Genomic DNA, 19,977 nt, shown 5'->3' on the forward strand with positions numbered 1-19,977 from the left:
TAAACCCAGAATGATTCTGGAGAGCAGCTGAAGGTTATTCTGCTCCATCCCAGAAACACTGGAATTGCAGTAAAAGATGCATACTGTTTACATGGGAATGGCTGCTCTATGATGCTTGAATGGGAAAGCAAATGGAAAACCGAGGGGGGTAATTTTATTGGTAATAACCGCGTACATGATTTGTTTGTATAAGCTTATCAGTGATATTGTTGTTACCAGATTTGGTGTACTTTGCAAATATATGTGGCATAATATCAAATAATAATGATTAACCAATTAACCTATTCTGAGAAATCAAATAATAGTCAGCAGGGTCAGAGAACAGTCAATATCCAGAGCCAGTAAGGGCTGTACAAATTCTTGCAAGAAGCTTTGCAAACATCACTCAGGGCAGACAAAACTACTCTCCCACATCATGAACATTTTAAAGTTATAAATAAAGGCTCTTGTTCCAAAAGGCTCAGTCATTTCTTAAAGCTTGTAACTGTGTTTTTTCAAATATTAATCAAACAGTAGAAAAAAAGTGCATTCATTGGGGACTATTTTCAGCGTCTTTTTTTTAATGTTAGATTAACTTTTAAATAAAACCTGCTGTTTCAGAGTAATGAAGGTACATATCACTCAGTGATGTGTTTTTAAGATTTGCGGGCAATAAGAAAACTACAGAATATCACCAGACTCATCCTTTAAATAAAACTACATTGACATTCAACAAGACAGCATGCGATATGAGCTCACAGATTGAGTCGGGTTATCTCTCTGTCCTCTTTGAGTTCCCTCTTGCTTTCATTAACTTTAGAAATTACATCTTTCTTCAGGCATTATAAAGTTTGCACGTCACTGAATGACGGCGATAACTTGTTGCCATGGTAACGACATTACGCTTCTGGTGACTGGACTGGCATAAATGCAGCTTTCTGTTGTCTTGTAGTCTGCATTGTGTGTCACCTATGTAAACACGAGTGCACTAGAAAATATGTCCCCACATAACATAATAAATCACACAGAGATTCACATTTCATGTCCTGATCTAAAGCAAGACTAATGCCCTCTAAAGTTTGTTAAATTTCCCCATATGCAAGTGCTCAACAGAGCAGTTGATCAACAACAAGTTTGTCCTGAAGGAGGCATTGGTGGTCATTAAAGAAATATTTTGTGATTTTAATCCAGTTCTGTGTCATGGTGAAACTAACAGTAAATGTGGGCTTAAAGCAGCATCTTAACAAATAATGGGCAACAAATAATATTCATCATGTGCAACAAAAACAGTTCAAACCATATTACACACCCTTCTGACTTGATTAGAGGCCAGGGGTTAACACCTTAAAATTAGACTCATGTATCAATTATATTGTATTAATAATATAATAATTATATTGTATTAAGTATTAACATAAGCAACAATTGTATTTACAGAAGGGGTCCTTTACAGCCTCTTAGCCCACATCAGTCGAGATGGACAGAACAAAATATGAGCTTGTTCAGATCTCCATAACTACATCTAAAGAGAGATTACATCAAAATACAGTGGATATCAAAATTAGAGAACAAACAGAACATCTACCCCATAGAGAATCTCTGGAAAAATCCTGGGCAACAAAGTAATGTCTAAGAAACCCACTACAGTTACCGAACTGTGGAAGAGACTGCAAGAAGAATGGACCAAGATCAAACCAGAGCAGTGTGAGAAACTAGTGATGTCCTGTGGGTGCAGATGTGCTGAAGTCATTCAAAGCAAGAGCCTCTACACTTCCTAATCATTTATGAATCGTATAGCCCAAAGAACACATTTTTTAAATCTTCTCTTCTGACACAATGGTTACTGTTCTCTAATTTTCCTCACTTTTTTTTCACAAAATAAAGGTTTTTGTTGAAAAACATGCTAGTACAGCAGTGGAATAGCCACAGCAGATATTTAATCAAATCTAATTTGTTCTCTTATTTTGACCTCCAATGTATATAATAATTGATATGTTGAATTATTGATCCGTCACAAGTTAATTGAGAAGCTTCATGTTTGCTCTGCTAGTTGGAATTAGCATGTTACTGGTCAAAGAGGTTGCTGTTGTTCCAGTAGATAATATGGTCAATTTCTGCCTACACTGGACTGGTTATGCACTGACTAAGTGTGGTCACAGCAACATGAGCAAATCCAATCTCACAGCCATAAGTAAACACTTGTGCCACACTAGGTCAATCTGCTGACAACAAAGAAATATTGACTGTGATCACTGGTGCCTGATAATTTCCTTTCTGAAGGGAAATTTAATAGTTTACAGATTTGGACTTTGTTCACTAGAATCTGTCTGTTTCAATCCATAAAGTTTGACTCGTCACACTGACATGGTAAGATTACATAAACCTCCGTAAAGAAATTGTGTGTACGTGTGAATGTTCTGACTGAATCAAGTGTCCTCCGCAGTGCCCTCCCTTTACCCAGGCCTCACCTCAAATTAAAGTGACTCGCGAGTAATTAAGAACGTGTGTGCCTGGATGTTAGCCAACTTTATGTTCTCTTCATGCAGATTAATACATATTTCCCATTGCCTGTGGGGACTGAAATGCATCTGTCTTTGCTATAAAACATTCATGACTGTGCAGGACAAAGAGAAAAGCAGCCATTTAGAGCAGCTCTTTACCCGGTCCTCCTCATATCAGCACACATCTTAATGGAGCGCATTAAATCAGAATGGCCAAACAGGGAATTTCACAATGACAATGGCATTCATCACACCTCTGTTTTAAAGGAAAAATCTCCCTTTGGATCCCCTTTCAGTGTTACATACCATCAGTCTATGATGCTCGATGCAATTGTGTAGCAGGTTAATTGTGAAGTTTGCTTATTTATACAGTATCTAGTATATATGTATATATATATATATATATATATACACACACACATACTGGAGATCAACATTAGAGAACAAGTTATTTTTACATATTAATACTTAATATTCAGCTCCTCAGTTTCCTCTTTTTGTTAAGTTGTGCTGAGTCCAGGCTTCTATATCTGATCATGAGCTAAAACCTGTGGGAAATTGATCAAGCTTCAGCTCGACTTGATCTGACCAACTAATCTGGTAAAAAACTGGCTAAAAAAAAAAAGGCTGAATATGAAAATTAAAACAATCCACACCTCTGTGTTTTTATCCTAAAACCTATTATCTGCATCATGTTATTTGTGTATTTGTTCAAAGGGCATCATCTAAACATATCCGCATAATTTAAACAATTAGTTTTCACCTTGGAAACATTACGCATATGCCACTCAATGAAGTTTAAATATTGGCTCTAAAAATATAAATATCTTAGTTCAAAAGGTGATTCCAGCAATAAGAAAGACAAAATACATTGCTTTATGAATGACCACTGCAATTGGTGTGTGTTTTTAGGTGGCTGGAGTGGGTGGGGTCAGTGGGCGCAGTGCAGCAGCCAGTGCGGAGGCGGGATTCAAACCCGGACTCGAACCTGTCAGTCACCTCCAGAGGATTCGTACCTGTGTGAAGGTGTGGTGGAGGAGGGCCGGCCGTGCAACTCACAGACCTGCAGCGGTGAGCTCCTCATTCTGTGCTTGAGTGTGCTTGAATTAATGTTTCTATACATCAATGTCTGTCAATGAGAGACCTTTTTATGCGTTGTGATTAAATATGAGCCTCAGGAGTGTGCAAAGTGTTTGTTTACAACTATTTCTTTTTACTATTTTTTATTTTATCTTACATCTTGTTCATCCACTTGTGTATCCATCCTCTATAAGTCAGTGTTTTGACTTAAGGAGTGCATGTTGGAAAGGGGACTTTGATCGATGAGAAATAATAAGGACATGGTCAATGTTTTTCAAGACCATGCATGCACAGTATGTCACAATCATTACATACACTCACAAATGGCTAAAATGACACAGGAAATCGACACATGAGCATAATTAAGTACAAGCTATTTACCAAGAAGTATTAGTGCTTTTACTGAATTGTTTTCCTGACTAGCAGTATGTTTCTATCTGACAAATGCAGCATATTGACATTACTGTAGATGTGTGTATGTGTTTTTTCCAGTTAGTCCTGGCATCAAAAGCATTTGAAGACTCAGACACAAATGATTGCACAACAGCTCAAAACATAAAAATGAGCACTGTACACCTTTACAGCACATTTATACCGACAGCACTACAAAAGTCCCAAGTTTGGCTGATGCTGTTCTGGGTGACCAATCACGTCACGGTTGTGTCCCAAATATAAGCCATTAATGAAGGACCTCTGCTTGCTAACCACCGCCCCCTCCTCCCCCCGGCCTTGACTCACCCCCTTTAGGCAAAGGTCGCCATCTCTCTCGCAGCCAATCGCTTCGCTCGGTGGACAGTCGCAAGCGAGAAGACGTAGACAAGCCCCGCAGCGGACAGACGATCCCTCAGACAGGTAAGACAACAGGACGCAGAGGGATCCCATGCATCAGTCACTGTGGCAGCTTGGGTGACCACCACACATGTAAGATATATACATAATGACAACCACAAACGAGAGTTGCACTCACTTTTGTACACATCCATCAAAATCTCCCAAAGCAGTGTCTCGTCCGCAATGGACTAATTCCAACATGGACCCTGGCTGAACATAGTGAGATTGTATTTTATGTGAGGTCATAACAGGACACTGCGCCCTGTCTGTAAAACACTATATAAAATGGAGTCCTCCCTCTCTGTTAAAGTGATACTCCACTCAAAATCAGGAAAAGCGAGCACTTAATCTTGAATCCAAATTGGCACATATTCGCTACTTTATCTTTCCAATAGATCTTAATCTTTATCTTCATTAGATACCAGTCTCATGTCTATGTCTTAAATATGGTGGTAAAATCAGGTGTTTAGCCTAACTTTGAATAATGACTAGAAGCATGGAGAAACAGCAAGGCTGATTCTGTCCAAAGTTAAAAAATAGAACCTACCCTACCAACACCTCTGAAGTTTAGTGGTAAACTCCTGTGTCTTTCATTTGTTATATCTGTGCCTATACTGTATGAAGATAACAAACATGGCAGTTTTACTGCTGACAAAAAGTGGCTGTCGGGCCAAAAACCTAGAAATTTAACTTTTTTAACGACAACTTAAACAAATAAGATGCATGCCAACGTAGAGCCGCTTCCTAAAAGTTTTAATACTTTTTTTTTTTCTTGGTCAGCATGCAAAATTACAAAATTAGTTTTCTATATTCAAGTAGAACTAGCGTGCTGAACAGTGTTTCCAACAGGTGGTCTACAATAATGGTGATGACATGGCAAAAAATATACACCTACAAATTATGGTCAACAAGACTGGGTCTGTGTTTCGGGTAGGTTGCCGATATTGCAGAAGATCCTTGACGTACTGAGAGTGGCCCACCCGGTTATCCCTCCCTGCACTGAGAAAGGGCACAGCAAGCATTAAGTCTGAGGCCCTGAAAAGTGAGGAGGGGTGCTGAGCCACCTTCAGCCCGGGCTTTTTCAGAGGAAATGCTGGGATCTTCCCACACCAAGTGTTTGTCCCTGTCCAGTCCAGTTGAATTCCCCAGGGCAGACTCCATGGACTGCCACTCGTTGAGGAGTGTACAACTATTTCTGATTCTTTATGAAGGTGTGACGGGTCGCATTTGACTATGGTAATGTGGTTGAAATTATAAATCTCATTTGGGTACAGCACTATAATAATTAATGAACTGTAGAGGTGTTGGCAGGTTTTTCTGAAAATAGCTTGGCATGCTGTTTATCCCTTTATGCAAAGCTAGGTAGGCTAATCACCTCCTGGCTTCAACTCCGTCCTTACACCTGCGCATTACTTATGAGTGTGAGAACGGTATCAATGACACCATATAACTCTGGGAAAGAGCGCAAATATGTGTACCCCCCAACATGTTGAAATATTACTTTAGAAGATTAGCCTCTTCAGAGACTATTATCAGCTGAGATTTGTGTCAGCATTCATCCATATTTAACAAGGTGAGCCAATGGATGGACAGAGGCAATGTGGATTTACTGCAAAAGTTGTCTCTATGGGTATTGTGAGATGTGTCCAACAAAAATAGTTGTCACCATTGGAACGGATATGAATCTAAGCTGACTACACCCAGTGCTCTTTGGAGAGAAGTAAAGTAAAAATCTTTCAAGCCTACAGGGTGTGCAGGTTTGATACAAAGAGATAGATTTTGCGTGAAGTATCACTTTAATTTGCTAATCAATTCCCCACCTCCTGTTTAGTTTTCTTCTGCCTGCTTCCCTAGCTGTGGCTGCCCAACTTTCCGTAATTGGTCAACTGACCCATCAAATCGGCAGTCATGGCCATTGAAAAGATGACTGACATATCCTAAGCCAGTGGCATTTACTTCCCGTGGAAGTTAATGCAAAGGATATGACATCAGAGCCCCACAGATGAAGAAGAACAAGCAGAAAAGAAGTTAGGGTCCATTTCAGGGGCCGCCTCCTTCGACGAGACGAGAAGTTAGATGAGCTGGGCCTGCAGCTTCTTTCCAAATAAAATGGTCTACAGAGGAGTAAAGCCTTCTGGCAAGTTCATATCATTGTCTTTTCAAGTGACCAGTGTGTAATGGTTTGGAATTTGAGGGCCATCAAGGACCGACAGTTATGGCTGCAATATAATGCCTCATTTATCAGCCACATTTGGAGGAACCTTGAAATGGGACAGCCTCATCCAACTCCCTTTGAAGGAGGCAGCCCCTAAAATGTGTCACAGCTAGAATCTACCCTTTATCACATCACAACCCTTCCTCTTTTGGCCACAGAGGCTGCATCCTGCATGATAATTAGTTATGGCCCTCTCCTTTCCTTTTCCTCTTTTTTCTCCCTCTATCCTCCTATCTTTTACCCACCCTACCTCCTCAGTAGACTCAGCTTCAGGTGAGGAGTGGTCAGCGTGGAGTGTGTGTTCTGCCACATGTGGGGAGGGCTGGCAGAGTCGCACTCGTTTCTGTGTGTCCTCCTCCTACAGCACCCAGTGTAGTGGGCCACTGCGCGAGCAGAGACCTTGCAACAACTCTGCTGTTTGTCCAGGTAAGCCCCCCGCCCCTGTCACCTTCCTGCGCTCGCCCAGCCCTCTCCTGGACCCTGCCTCAACCATACAGACCCACCTGACTCCCCCTCCTCAGGCACTTAGCAGATGGTGGCCCCTGGATCTATTTCTTCCCTCACTTTGCCTGCAGTTCAGAATGACTCCCGCTACAATATCAGGGTTTCTACAGTATTGTCAGGCTCTCCTACATGCAGACAGGCAGGGAGACTCCTCAACTTGCAAAGTGATTTTATCCCACAAGAACGGATTGGCATAGATGATCCAAGTAAAGCTTAACAGCAGAGTAGTTTATAATCGTCAGTACAGTTCAGTGTCTCAGTTAAGTTCTCTTGAGTAGTTTTGGTGTATTAAGAGGGCCTGTGTTTGTCTGTCTATAAATCATACCCTAGCTGCTCTGATTGCAGTGCATGGCGCTTGGGACGAGTGGTCACCGTGGAGTTTGTGTTCATCAACCTGTGGCCGAGGTTACAGGTCCCGAACGCGAACTTGCACCCCCCCACAGTTTGGGGGAGATGCCTGTGAGGGCCCAGAGAAACAGACCAAATTCTGCAACATAGCTGTCTGTCCAGGTAAGAAACACATCTGTTCATTAATTATTGAAATAAAAAATCAAACTAAAGGTTTCAGCCTTAAAATGTAGTGAACATATCCATCTAATGGTAATCTACCCATGTCCACAATCTTCTTGTTGTCCATATGAATGCATTCCAAGTATGACTGTGGCGACAGTACTGAACAGGACTTTTTGTACTGAGAAAGCACGTCCCTATCTGCAGACCAATGTAGAATGACAGAACCGTGCCTGTATTCAACTCTTAGCACAGCTACTTGTCTTTTTATTGAGCGTATAGCTGTACAAACGCCAGGAATGCCTTTGAGAACACATCTCATCCCTCTATAATGTCACGCTTCTTGCCTTGACTTTGAGTGCACAGTTATACACAATTTTGCCCATGCCTTTGTACAAACTGGTTGATTTTAAGCTCACTAAACTCTTAAAGCTGGTCTATATATGTTAGAGCTGGGCGATATGACCAATATCCTCTATCCAGATATTAGATTGTGGTAACATTTTATATTGAGGTCATTGACCAATGTTACTTAATAGGTAATGTTGGCCTCATGTGTCCTTATAAAATGTGTCTATAATAGCATCATAAAATTGTTTATTTTAATAATAATATGACATTTATTAGCACTTAATTATGCACTCAGTACTACTAAGCTTTTTGCAACTACTGGATCTAAAGTGAGATCAATGCTTCGTTAGGGTTAATACATACTTCCTTATGCACTTGTTAACGATATTTAAAGAGAAACAATGTGCTTATTATTATCAATCAAACAACCTAATTGTATATCACAAATTCTCGATATATGATTTAATCACAATACCAGTCCACTGAAAGACAATAAATTGTATTGAATTATCACACAGCCTATTATAATATTTGACCTAAACAAAACACTACAGTATGTGAAGTACATCAGCACATGCATTTCTCGCTCGGTATATACAAATACACCAATAGGCTAATACAAGAAGATTTGAATTTGAAATTCAGCAGTGAGCACCATGTATGGAAAGTGCACTCAAGAAATGCAACACTTTACTTTAATGGTGAAATGCTTTTTAATTTATATATCACCATAATGAACACCATAATGAATAATGCAAATAAGGGACATTGTCCATGCTCTGTCTTTCCCGTTTGACTGTTGTTGGCAACCCTGGCCATTCTCAGTGGATGGAGTTTGGAATGAATGGTCCAGCTGGAGTTCCTGCTCTGCCTCCTGCTCCAATGGGACCACGCAGAGAACCAGGGAGTGTAACGGCCCCTCGTACGGAGGCTCTGAGTGCAGAGGAGAATGGCTGGAGACCGTCGATTGCTTCCTTGGGGAGTGCCCGGGTATGACAGAGACAAGGATACAGCCAGATCAATTTACTGTGGTCCAAAAATGTATTTCTTGCTCTTACACATCTGATTTACTAGAAGCTACCATATATATATATTGATTTTATTGTCACTCTCGCACCCCTGAATGTGTAAAAGGTGATTGGGAAGGAAGTAGAATCTTGAAAACTATTAAAAGAACTCTGTCTGCTTAATGTAGAAATCCACATGTTTTGGTCTCTATGACCTTTATTTGATGATTACAGTATCTACTGTATAGTTTAAATACAGATATTATAGAGATGTTTAAATCCCACATTTCTCAAATAAATGTGTCTTCTTAACATGCAATAAGTCATGTACGGTATTGAAAAGCTTATTGCCGGCTTACTGTGAATGCTTTAGTTTTTTGTTTTCTTATATACTTACCTTTTATTTAAAAATCATTACACCATACTTTCTTGGCGCAAACCACATATGTCTAAAGCAAAAAGAGCGAAAACTGTCAAGTACTGAAAGCTATCATTGACTGTGTATATATTCTTTGATTTCATTTGATTCAGATAAAGTTCTTATATGGGTCTGTTATCAGTCAGTTGAAGTTTTGTGCAGTTGTTTTCACTCCACGTTTACAAAAAAATCACTTAGACGCTACATTGCTAGGGTTTCATAGTGGTTTACACTGATGAATGTGTTGTCAGACTGTCACCAGTTTTCAGTCATCTCAGAATGATGTCAATTTAATTGATTGCATTTAAAGCATTTGAATAAATATCTGTTAAGTAATCATCTATCACCCAGTGAGGTAACACAATGGTGATTGCGCCCATGGCCCTTACATATACAATGCTATGAACTGGGTCTGTGGTGACATTCCTGGGAAAAAAATAATAAGTTAGTAAGACATTTTCTATCACCCAGCAATCGTTGGTCCATCAAACAGGGTAGGCGGAGCTAACAAAACATACCCACTCTTCACCTGCTAACTGAGGTCACACAGGTGATATTGTTGAGATCCAAAAAACGCACCTGCAATAATCTCTTATCACCATAAATGATGCCAAAGAGAGAGGAATAACAGATATTCAAGATTGTAACTTTAAGCAAATTTCAAGTCTCTGCTAGTTAACTTTAATGCTCAGAGTAATAAATACTAAAACTCCACACGCCAAAAAGAAGTTTCGAGAAATGAGCTGAAGTAATATAAATTATACATAATTTGTACTAAATGTACTAGAACAGAAGTTTTCAAATTGTGAGGCGGACCTGAGGGGTCCCCAGGGGGGTTCATGGGAGCTCAGTGCATGGAAGTGAAAAAGAAGACACAGAATAGTCTCAATGTGTGTGTGATTTGCTTGATGAAGTCCTGTCTAAAACTCTTTTGCTGTATTTATTCTGTCAGTGGACGGCAAGTGGCAGCCGTGGTCTTTGTGGTCGGGCTGTTCTAAAACCTGTGGAGGGGGAAGCCAGCAGAGAAACCGGATTTGTTATGGGCCCTTTTTTGGAGGGCAACTTTGTCCTGGAGAACGGGAAGAGGTCCGGCAGTGTAATGAAAAGCGATGTCCAGGTTAGTGGATGGAAACATAGGTTCCTGTGTCAGAAGTATGTCATCAGGGCTGAAAATCTGAGCTATGTAGATAGAACCTACTGTAATTATACTACATTATGATGATACATGACTAATTGATCTCCTTTTGTGAACAGAACCTCATGAAATATGTGCCGAGGACAACTTCTCTAATGTTGTATGGAAGATGACTCCAGCTGGGGACACAGCGGCAGTGCGCTGTCCTCCCAATGCCATGGGTGAGTTAACACTTTGCCATCCATAATATGAGAATGTCCACTGGTAGTTTTTTAGGAGATGGATTCGATATACACGCGTCGGTGATATACATTCATGTGTCCCCACACAGGGCTTATTCTGCGCCGTTGCACCCTGGATGAAGAGGGCATCGCCTATTGGGAGAATCCCACCTATATGAAATGCATTTCTAATGACTATCGCAGTATACAAACTTTGGTGAGCGTCAAGAGTTTTTTTTTTTCTGTACACTCCTGGTTGCTTTTAATCAAAATACCATATCAAGACACAATACAGGGCACAAAGGTGTAAAATATCTATAGATTTAAAAGTGATTATATGGCACAGTCTGTCAAAGGTTTTGTTCAGCTCACTTTGAATACTAAACCCACTTTCTCTGTTAGACCCGGGAACACTTGTCCAAAGCACAGCGTGGCCTTGTGGGAGATGGAGTTTCAGAGGTGATGACCAAGCTGAGGGTGACATCCAGCGATGGGACCAGCTACAGCGGTGATCTGCTTGCCATCGTGGACGTGCTGAAGAACATGACCGAGATCTTCAGAAGGGCATACTATAGTCCCAGCAGTGCAGACATGAGGGTGAATTAAGATATGGTTGTATTGGTAGTATACAGCTCTTTTACTGCGGTTTGAGGGTGTCTACAACTCTAACAGTATTCGAAACACTCATCCACGATAGCAAGGAATTAAGGCTCAAAACAATGCCGTTTTATTTGTGCAACATTTGTGAAGGAGCAATGTGAGATATTGAGCAAAGAAAAATACATTTTGTGAGGACATTCATTTTATTTTAAAAATAAATTATATGCGCGCAAAACAACATTTCATTTGAGCAAGCAAAAATATACAGTATTCTGTGCTCAATAAATGTATTTGTATGCTCCTATTCATTTTTACTTGCAATAATAAGCCCTCTCACTCACTTTTACTCATATGCCCATATGTTTTTTCCTGCTTGAAAATGAACCAAGCACCGCCTGAACTTCGCTCGTGAGCATCACTCAGCTCTACGTTGATTTGTTGCTCTAAATGGTTGTAGGTCTTGTTGCGATGCTTTAATTGGCTGTAGTTTGCTAAATGCATCCAGAGGCAATTTTGGTCTGTGCCAGTAAATATGCATTTGCAAATTAGTCAAGCTATGCTAATAGTGATCATTAGGCTTTGATACACACACAATACTTGTTAGTAGATACATTCATCATTGGGGTCTTTTTATAGAATTTGTTGATTAGGAGATTACCTGCCTTATCCTTTAAATATCTTAAAAGCCTGACTTCGGGCTGGAAATCTAACAACTTGACATCATGTGAAACTTTCTCTTTGTTTTCCAGAACTTTGTGCAGTCAGTAAGCAATCTATTGATGGAAGAGAACAGGGAGAGATGGGAGGAAGCACAACTGGTTAGTATCCCCCTCTCTTTCTAAAACAGGATTTACATAATTACACCTTTGTAAAAGTTAGTGGATGGTAATAATAGCAACCCTGATTGATGAGTTAGACAATGTGACAAAGACACAGGTGGACTAACAGCCCACCTGTATCTTTTCATACTGACGGAGGGAGAGGGAGAGGACAGCTACTGAAGGAAAGAAATATATATAGCTAATGAGTAACCGAGTCAACGCAAACACCCACTCATCCATCTGCTGCACTCATCTACTTGTGCATCACAGTCTTCTTCCATTCAGCCATCCAGCTGTCCATTCTTTTCTCACCATACAGGCACCAGAACAATGCCAAACAAACCAACCTGTTTTCCTTAAAAATGATGTATGCAAGAAATAAGGAGTTTATTATTCCTCTATGAAAGGATTATTTGAAGGAAGCACAGTTATTGTTATAAATAGCCACAAAGTGGCATGCCAAGAGTGATTCTATTCTCCTGAGTTTTTCTTGTTTAGCATGGCCAGAGTAAATATGATTTGGTATAAACACACATCATAGTTGACAATTGTCCAGTGTGGCTGCAGTATTTTATATTTTTGAATGTTTTGTCCCAGCTTTTAAGCAGTCAGTTTTCCATTTACTACACACTGGTAAAGTCATTGGTAACGTGCAATTAACCTTAATCTTAAAACCCCAATTTGAAGATTTGCCTGAACTTAAAATCTAGTTAAAGGCCTTTGTTTTTTGTTAGTTTTTGTAATGTTTACCATTTTCCATTTCCATTTCACAAGATAGAATGTGCTGATATACACAATGTACAGCTAGTGTAAGAAGGTGAGTAATCAGGCCCATATCAGGGTAAATCTTTGACAAAGTGGAACCTGAGAGCTTATACAGAATGTTACATTTCCATTCCAATAACCAAAATAAATAACAAGAAGGGTAAAGCAATTTTAAGAAGACATAATGTGATGGTTCAGCTGTCTTAATCAAGTTTAAGTTCTCTGCAGCTTGCTTTTGTGCTAAATGGCAATAAATGGAACAACAGTTGCAGCCTGAAAGGTAGGATAACGCAGTAAGATAAAAACACAAGAGAGTGCTTTGGAAAATGTACTGCAATAATGCCTCAAAAGATTATACAATGGGAATTAAAAAAACACAGTCCTTTAAAGATCAATTTAACTCCCTTTTTTAGCTTGAACTCACCCCCTTCACTTATTACAACACATTATATTGTGTTTTATCAAGGTGAACAATGGTAGATTTCTGTTTTTATATGTGTTGTCCAGATTGGGGTAAACATGGCATTTGCAGTACCTTATACCTTGTGGATGTGGTGTCCCAAATTTTACATAAAGAACTGCCAGTAAAATCAACACTAAAGACTGGGACCCGAATAACTCGACAGCATAAAAACGTGACTGTATTTTTTAGTGTCAATGCACCATTCAATGCAAACTTTACCCAACAATTTGTTGCCTTAAGTGAACTTACACTTGTTTTACTTGCTCAGTCTACCTGTAAATGCGGCTCATAAATCTGAGGTGTCCTCGCTATCGTTAAGTAATCTGGTCATGGAGGAGGACTACAATCTTCACATTACTCATGTCCACAACACTCGTTATGTGTTGCTCATTCCTGAGTTCCAAAGTGAATCTACAGAGTTTTAAAAGAAACCAATAACCTTTTGAGTTAATTGCATATACTGTTGAATCCTGATGAAGTGTTAGCTGTGATGCACAAAATGAAATGTTAATGTTGGTCGTGGCTGTGTCGAATATGATAAATGGTACTGGCACTGAACAGGTATGCCAATGTTTGCCACAAATACAGCTTTTCTATAAAAGAAATCCATAACCCTTTTCCTTTCATTCTACTTTGATGTGTCTCTGTTTTCTCAGCTGGGGCCTAACATCAAAGAGCTGTTCCGTCTGATGGAGGACTTTGTGGATGTCATTGGCCTGAGGATGAAAGACTTCCAAGACATGTATGAAGTCACCGATAACCTAGGTCAGCTTTATCTCCATCCAGGAGATCTATACGGCAATCTCTGCGAATCAAAAACAAATACTCTTATCGCAGCTTTTCTTCCTCTGAAGATTGATATTCATATCTTCAATGGCATTTTATAAAAGAGAGGACAGGGGACGGTCATCCCTGTTCCCCCACTTTCAGGTTTACCTACAATAACCTGTGTTGCATCCAACAAGATGCTGTATGCCATGTCAGACAAGTCACCATACGCTGTAAAGATTATTATTATTATTATTATTATCATTGGTTTTAGCTCATCACAGATATGTCAATATTGTTATCTATGTTGACTAATGAGTAACAGATATATATAGATATGTTTGAGTTCATTTAGAAACAATATCACCATTGTCCACTAGATCATTATAAAGATGAACAGGGGTTTTTGATTGGACTTTCCTTTAGTTCACATCACACAAACAGAAACAAAGAACTCTCTAACAATAAAGGATACATTTATACCTATAGAATAAATATTCAGGTTATTCAGGTTATTTTGAGTATTGAATATATAAAACAAACAGTTGTGCCCACATCACAAGACAGAATGATTTGAAGGGGAGCTCCTGCAATTTAATATGCCATACATTTGAACTTGTGAGCGACGTTTATAAAAAAAACTGTGAAAAATCAGTTGATTCTTTATTTCAGTATAAGCAAAGTATAATACAATAGGAATTATAATGTTTTTATTCCAGTTTATTTTTAATTTAATTTTTACATTTGCTATTACTGCTATGTTAACTGTAAAATATCAGCATACCTTTATTTTACAAAAAAAAAATCTGAAGCTCAAATGGACCACCATGAGAAGTCCAAAACTTTTTTTAGGATTATTTTTAGACACAGCTGAAAGTAAACACGAAAAGGAAAAAGAGAGGAAATGACCTGAAATGCACATGTAGTTTTATTTTTTTTCTATTCATCTAACGTTTGTTGTTGTTGTCAGGTTAGAAACACAGTGAAACATTTAAATAATAGTGGTGAGTAGTCAGTATAAGTATTTTATGGTTACCATAACAACAACCATTTGATCCCCCTGCAACATCTGGCTTTATAGAGTAAAGGTTGTGTGAATCATTTATCACACATTTGCTATTGTATATTTGTAATTGCCTCAATAAAATAAAAAACAAAATAAAACAAAATAAAAAATATTTATAAATATTTTGGGATCGGCTCCAGCCCCCCGGGACCCCGACAGGGACAAGCGGTTGGAGATGAATGAATGAATGAATGTCTTGGAGGATAGGATTTCATCCTTTAGTGTTAATTCATCTGTTTTAACTAATTGCATCATATTGTATCGAGGCATGGCACGCCCTCTCTTTGTGTAGCATTCTATTTCTGTTCTGAAGTAGATACATGAAGAAAACAAACCTATGGTAAACTCAGGGCAGCAGGTCCAGCTAATCAACTAGCTGTAACTAAGTATCTGTCTCCTTCCATTGCCTAGTACCTGTAACTGCTCTATCTTTCTCAAATAGGGGAAAAGAATGTAATGTAGTCATCACAGAGGCTCTGCTGCTCTCTGTGACCTTTAGATAAAAACGAGGCAGAATTGGAGTTTAGTCAAGGGAGAGTACGTGGGAATTGGGGCCAGATGAGAGGTCCTGTTTATTGCAAAGCCACCTCGCTGCCTAGAGCCAAATAGCCGCCCTCTCCAGCAGCGTACCTCCCCCAGGGAGGCTGACCTCCTCTTCCCTCCCACACCTTGAACAGCGCCATATGCATCATCTGCCAACATATAGTTAGATCAGAGTTTCTTCCTCCAAACTCATCAAAGTAGTCAAGTTGTATAAGATGAGTTCATCAGACTCAAAATGCATCTGCTAAGTGGTTATTTTGGGGATTAGAGTCAATGAAGTGGTATTTCATCTCTGATTTGTTACGTCTCTTTAAAGGTCTTTAAAGGTGAACAACTTCAATTGCATGAACTAGAAAATAACCGAAGAAACAAACACACACACACACACACACACACACACACACACACACCTGCAATGTATCACAAATGCATCAAAACACCTGAATCCTGAGTTGTCTGTTTGTTAATGTTAGTTCTCATTCACAGCACCTTAATGCATGTTATCTGCACAGACAAACAGAACATCACTGAATACTAAATCCAATTTAGCATTTCTTAAGCCCTATTCAGACGGAATTACTTTGACGTGGGGACATAGGGTAAAATAGTTCTACCTTAGGACGTATGTAATATCAATTTACGCACTGCCATCACCTCCCTGTCACCATGTGCGTGCTACGTAGCTTCCTGATATCACAAAATTAAGTCATCACAAAACTAAAGGACAGAATCGAGTGCTTCTTCAAGCACCTCCATGCTCAAAAATATGTGGCAATATTGAAGGGATATGACGTCTACCATATTACCATAGGTTTTACAGAGGGTATTACCTGAGAGATTTTTTCCGGACTGTTTTTACTGACATACTCTGGAATAGTTACTGACATGGCCCATCGGACATGACTAAAACCTCTGGTAAAAATGACCTTACCCCACGTCCCCAAATTAAACTAATGTTGTTCTAACAGGACATTCAAGGCTGGAATACCAAGCTGGAATACCAGGCAACTGCTCTGAGGCCCTAGAAATCCAGGCTTACTGTGTGTCAGCTGGAGCATGCTGTTTTGGAGTATGCACTTATATGCACAATATCAACTGACATGAGAAGGACTTTAAGATAGGTGCTGATTTATTTCCTGAAATTGAGGCCCTGTCTTCAGGCTTGGTCTTTATGTCAAAATCTAGTTTTAAGACCTTCATTATTTCAGTTTTGTGCTTATATTTTACACATTTCCTTAATGGTTTGAATCATACTACCACACAGCTACCCTGGGTCCATGAGAATATCAGTATAGAAAAATTGAAGACACAGAGAGGGGGATGGAAATAGGTGGCTAATAGGGGCCCAGCAGCTAATCTTTGCCCTGGGGGCCTTTGCCAGGGCTGATTGATTGACGAACAAAAATACGACCTTCCGAACATAAATGTGACATGCCACTTTACCCACTTTAAACCACAGGGAAGGGCCTTAAGTATGTAGGCAAAAAATAGAGGAGAGATCCCCTATGAGATAGTCAAAGATGTAGTGTGTAGACCGGATTAGCAGTAGTAGAATTTCAAATATGGAGAAACAGAATGTAAACATTGTTTAAAGTAGGTGTAAGAAGTGAAAGTTTTAAGTCGTCACTATTTCTATGTTACAGTTCTGAGTGTCCATAAGCGTCCAGTGGTGGGTCATGCAGACATCAGCTTCCCTATGAAGGGCTGGAGGGGCATGGTGGACTGGGCCCGCAGCTCTGAGGACAGAGTCACCATCCCCAAGAATATTCTTTCTACTGGCAAGCCAGGTGAGAAAAGAAAAGCATCTTGAAAATACACCTCACACGTGCATCCCACCAAAACATAACATACAGAAGTAACACAGAAAACAGATTATTATGTGGGCATTCATGTAATATTTGAAAAAAATAAAATAAAATTTTCGGTTTATTAATTAAAGAAAATGAAAAAATGTGTCTTTTGAGCGAAAAAACATGTTTCCCAAGAACTTATTACAGCGGGTCTGTCTGCCTTCTGTTTCTAAATTCAAGAGTGTGTGTTCTTGAATGTGTGTATGTACGTGTGTTAGGTTGGGAGGGGGCCGTCAAGATAAAAAATCAGAAAAAGGGAACAGGATTTGATTTATAAAATATTGTTTACTGACATTAATCTGCAAAGCAAAGCGCCCCTCTCAGACAAATGCACGCTGAGATGGTTGTATTTAATGTTCAAAATAAAACATGCAGGAGAAAAACAACATAATTTTTCATCACCCACTGTTCAGTAGATGTATAACAAAAAGGCATGTTGTCTTCAATAAGGCTAGAGCTGGTTTCATAAAATGTGAATACAAAACCCATCTCCCTTATGATAATTCAAAGGGCTGAATTGAAAACAAGAGCAATTACCTACTTATTTGTATGAAATTAAAGCATTACAAAAGCAATTATACAACTCTGTCTTACAGCAGGAAAAAAACAGGAGACAAGTGTCAAAAAATGTTGAAGTTGATTACAATTTGGTGTTTGGTAACTTTATCTGTAACTTTAAATGTATCTTTCCTTACATTCGACATGTATTTATTTTAAGAATACATTATGTATTAATTTAAATCGATCAATACTGAAAATAATCATTATCTGCTGCCTTAAAATGAACTTATATTAATGTCACACATAACTACAGTAGTATCAGATGTATTGTGTTGGCTTATCTTTGAAAAGTTTGTCATACAGAGAACAGCATGAATGATGTGTCTTGGCTGTATTAGGTACACCTGTACAGACTAACGCAATCAAATGCAAGGTCATGAAGTCAACTTTTATTATGCATGTAACATGTTGTGTTGACACTGTCATAGAAGTGTCATAAATATGTCTTAGCACATACATGATCATTTTAAAATTCGTAAAGTTATATTTGTATAGCTTCATGGCTAAGCTGTTCTATGAGATTGCAACAGATTGAACAATGTAAAATAAAAAAATAACGAAAAAATAATATGGAAATGATTCTGAAAAAAGGAGATGAAAACATCTAGCAAACAAATAAGTGCATATTCAGCTTGGAAACACGATGGTCATAGTTTATTTGTCACATTTAAGGAGGCCAGATGTTGTTTCTATAGAGAGTACATGCCCAGGGTTTGAGATACCTGTCTTTGAGAAGTTTCTACCAATACAATAGAAGTTATTGCAATTTAGTTTGTGGATTTTTAATAACTAACACAACGTTTGAAAAAAAAAGCAACAAATAATATGGACAGCTTTCAGTGGACCATTTACAAAGCAAGGCCAGAGGTCTTGCCAGAGTATCCCTGTCCACAGGGAGAGGTGCTAGAGGCATCTTTATCAGATACGAAAATAGTCTAGAAGGGTGATCCTGCAAAAAGAAACAAATTTAATTCACTTGTATCCACAGTCCATTTTCAATCACTTCCTGAAGCTTGTGACCAAAGGATGGTTGGAATGTATTAACTGGTAAATCAAGAGCTTACCTTCAGGCTCAGCACTCTGGTACAACTCCTTGAGTACAGCTGACATCACACCTATCACACCAATCTGCAAATGTTACAGTTATGTTCTTTTTCTGCTTTGAAAAGTGCAGTCATTCAGTTGTATAGGAATCCCAGACATTTCTCAAAACCTCAACAAATAAATCCATTTGGGGAATTCTCCATTTAGATATGAAGGTTATATGAGTGGAAGCTGGAGTGTGAGAAAGCGGGTGTCTATTGTCTAATGCCCCTCAGTTTAAATGTTGGAGAGACCTATCCTGTGTCAAAAAAACAGTTATTGTTAGCTTTTAAAGAAAAAAAAAAGATAACTATTTTGTTCTAGTTGCCTAACATTTGACAATGTAGTACTATATAGGGCGGTTGTAACACTGCAGTTCCTCCATTGCCCACTTGAGGCTGGCTCAAAATGGAGTCAATTCCCCTAGACCCCCATGTATGCAGACAAAAACGTTTTTGGTCCGCAGAGCCAATTTTGTATTTATGACACCTCAGTGAAGTTGATTTTCTGCATAATTAAGGGCAGGGCTGCTTTGAGTGTGTGCTGTCAAAGGGTGCGAGCAAAGACTGTAGGCTTCGAGACACCTACTTTGAGCTTTATTTTTTAGCTTTCAAGAAACTATAAGTGACGTTAAAGAGAGACTACATCCATATTTCATACATTCTATGGTTGTCATGTATCAGTATTGTATCAAATGACTAACTA

The 19,977-nt window shown here is 39.0% G+C and overlaps 1 protein-coding gene across 1 annotated transcript in view; it reads left to right on the forward strand.

Annotated features, from left to right (window-relative positions):
* The window catches only part of adgrb1a (adhesion G protein-coupled receptor B1a), a gene marked incomplete at both ends in the record, with an annotated part of 111,842 nt that overhangs the window by 24,841 nt on the left and 67,024 nt on the right, over positions 1-19,977 (forward strand). The window contains 12 exons of the mRNA XM_083919010.1: positions 3,393-3,551; positions 4,308-4,412; positions 6,865-7,032; positions 7,456-7,620; positions 8,797-8,961; positions 10,349-10,513; positions 10,651-10,752; positions 10,863-10,969; positions 11,155-11,349; positions 12,102-12,170; positions 14,058-14,166; positions 17,422-17,565. Coding sequence (XP_083775136.1) covers positions 3,393-3,551; positions 4,308-4,412; positions 6,865-7,032; positions 7,456-7,620; positions 8,797-8,961; positions 10,349-10,513; positions 10,651-10,752; positions 10,863-10,969; positions 11,155-11,349; positions 12,102-12,170; positions 14,058-14,166; positions 17,422-17,565 — 1,653 coding nt within the window. The remainder of the gene's footprint in view (positions 1-3,392; positions 3,552-4,307; positions 4,413-6,864; positions 7,033-7,455; positions 7,621-8,796; positions 8,962-10,348; positions 10,514-10,650; positions 10,753-10,862; positions 10,970-11,154; positions 11,350-12,101; positions 12,171-14,057; positions 14,167-17,421; positions 17,566-19,977) is intronic.

Source organism: Echiichthys vipera (assembly GCF_963691815.1).
Source record: "Echiichthys vipera genome assembly, chromosome: 8".
In the NCBI taxonomy this organism is placed as follows: domain Eukaryota; kingdom Metazoa; phylum Chordata; class Actinopteri; order Perciformes; family Trachinidae; genus Echiichthys; species Echiichthys vipera.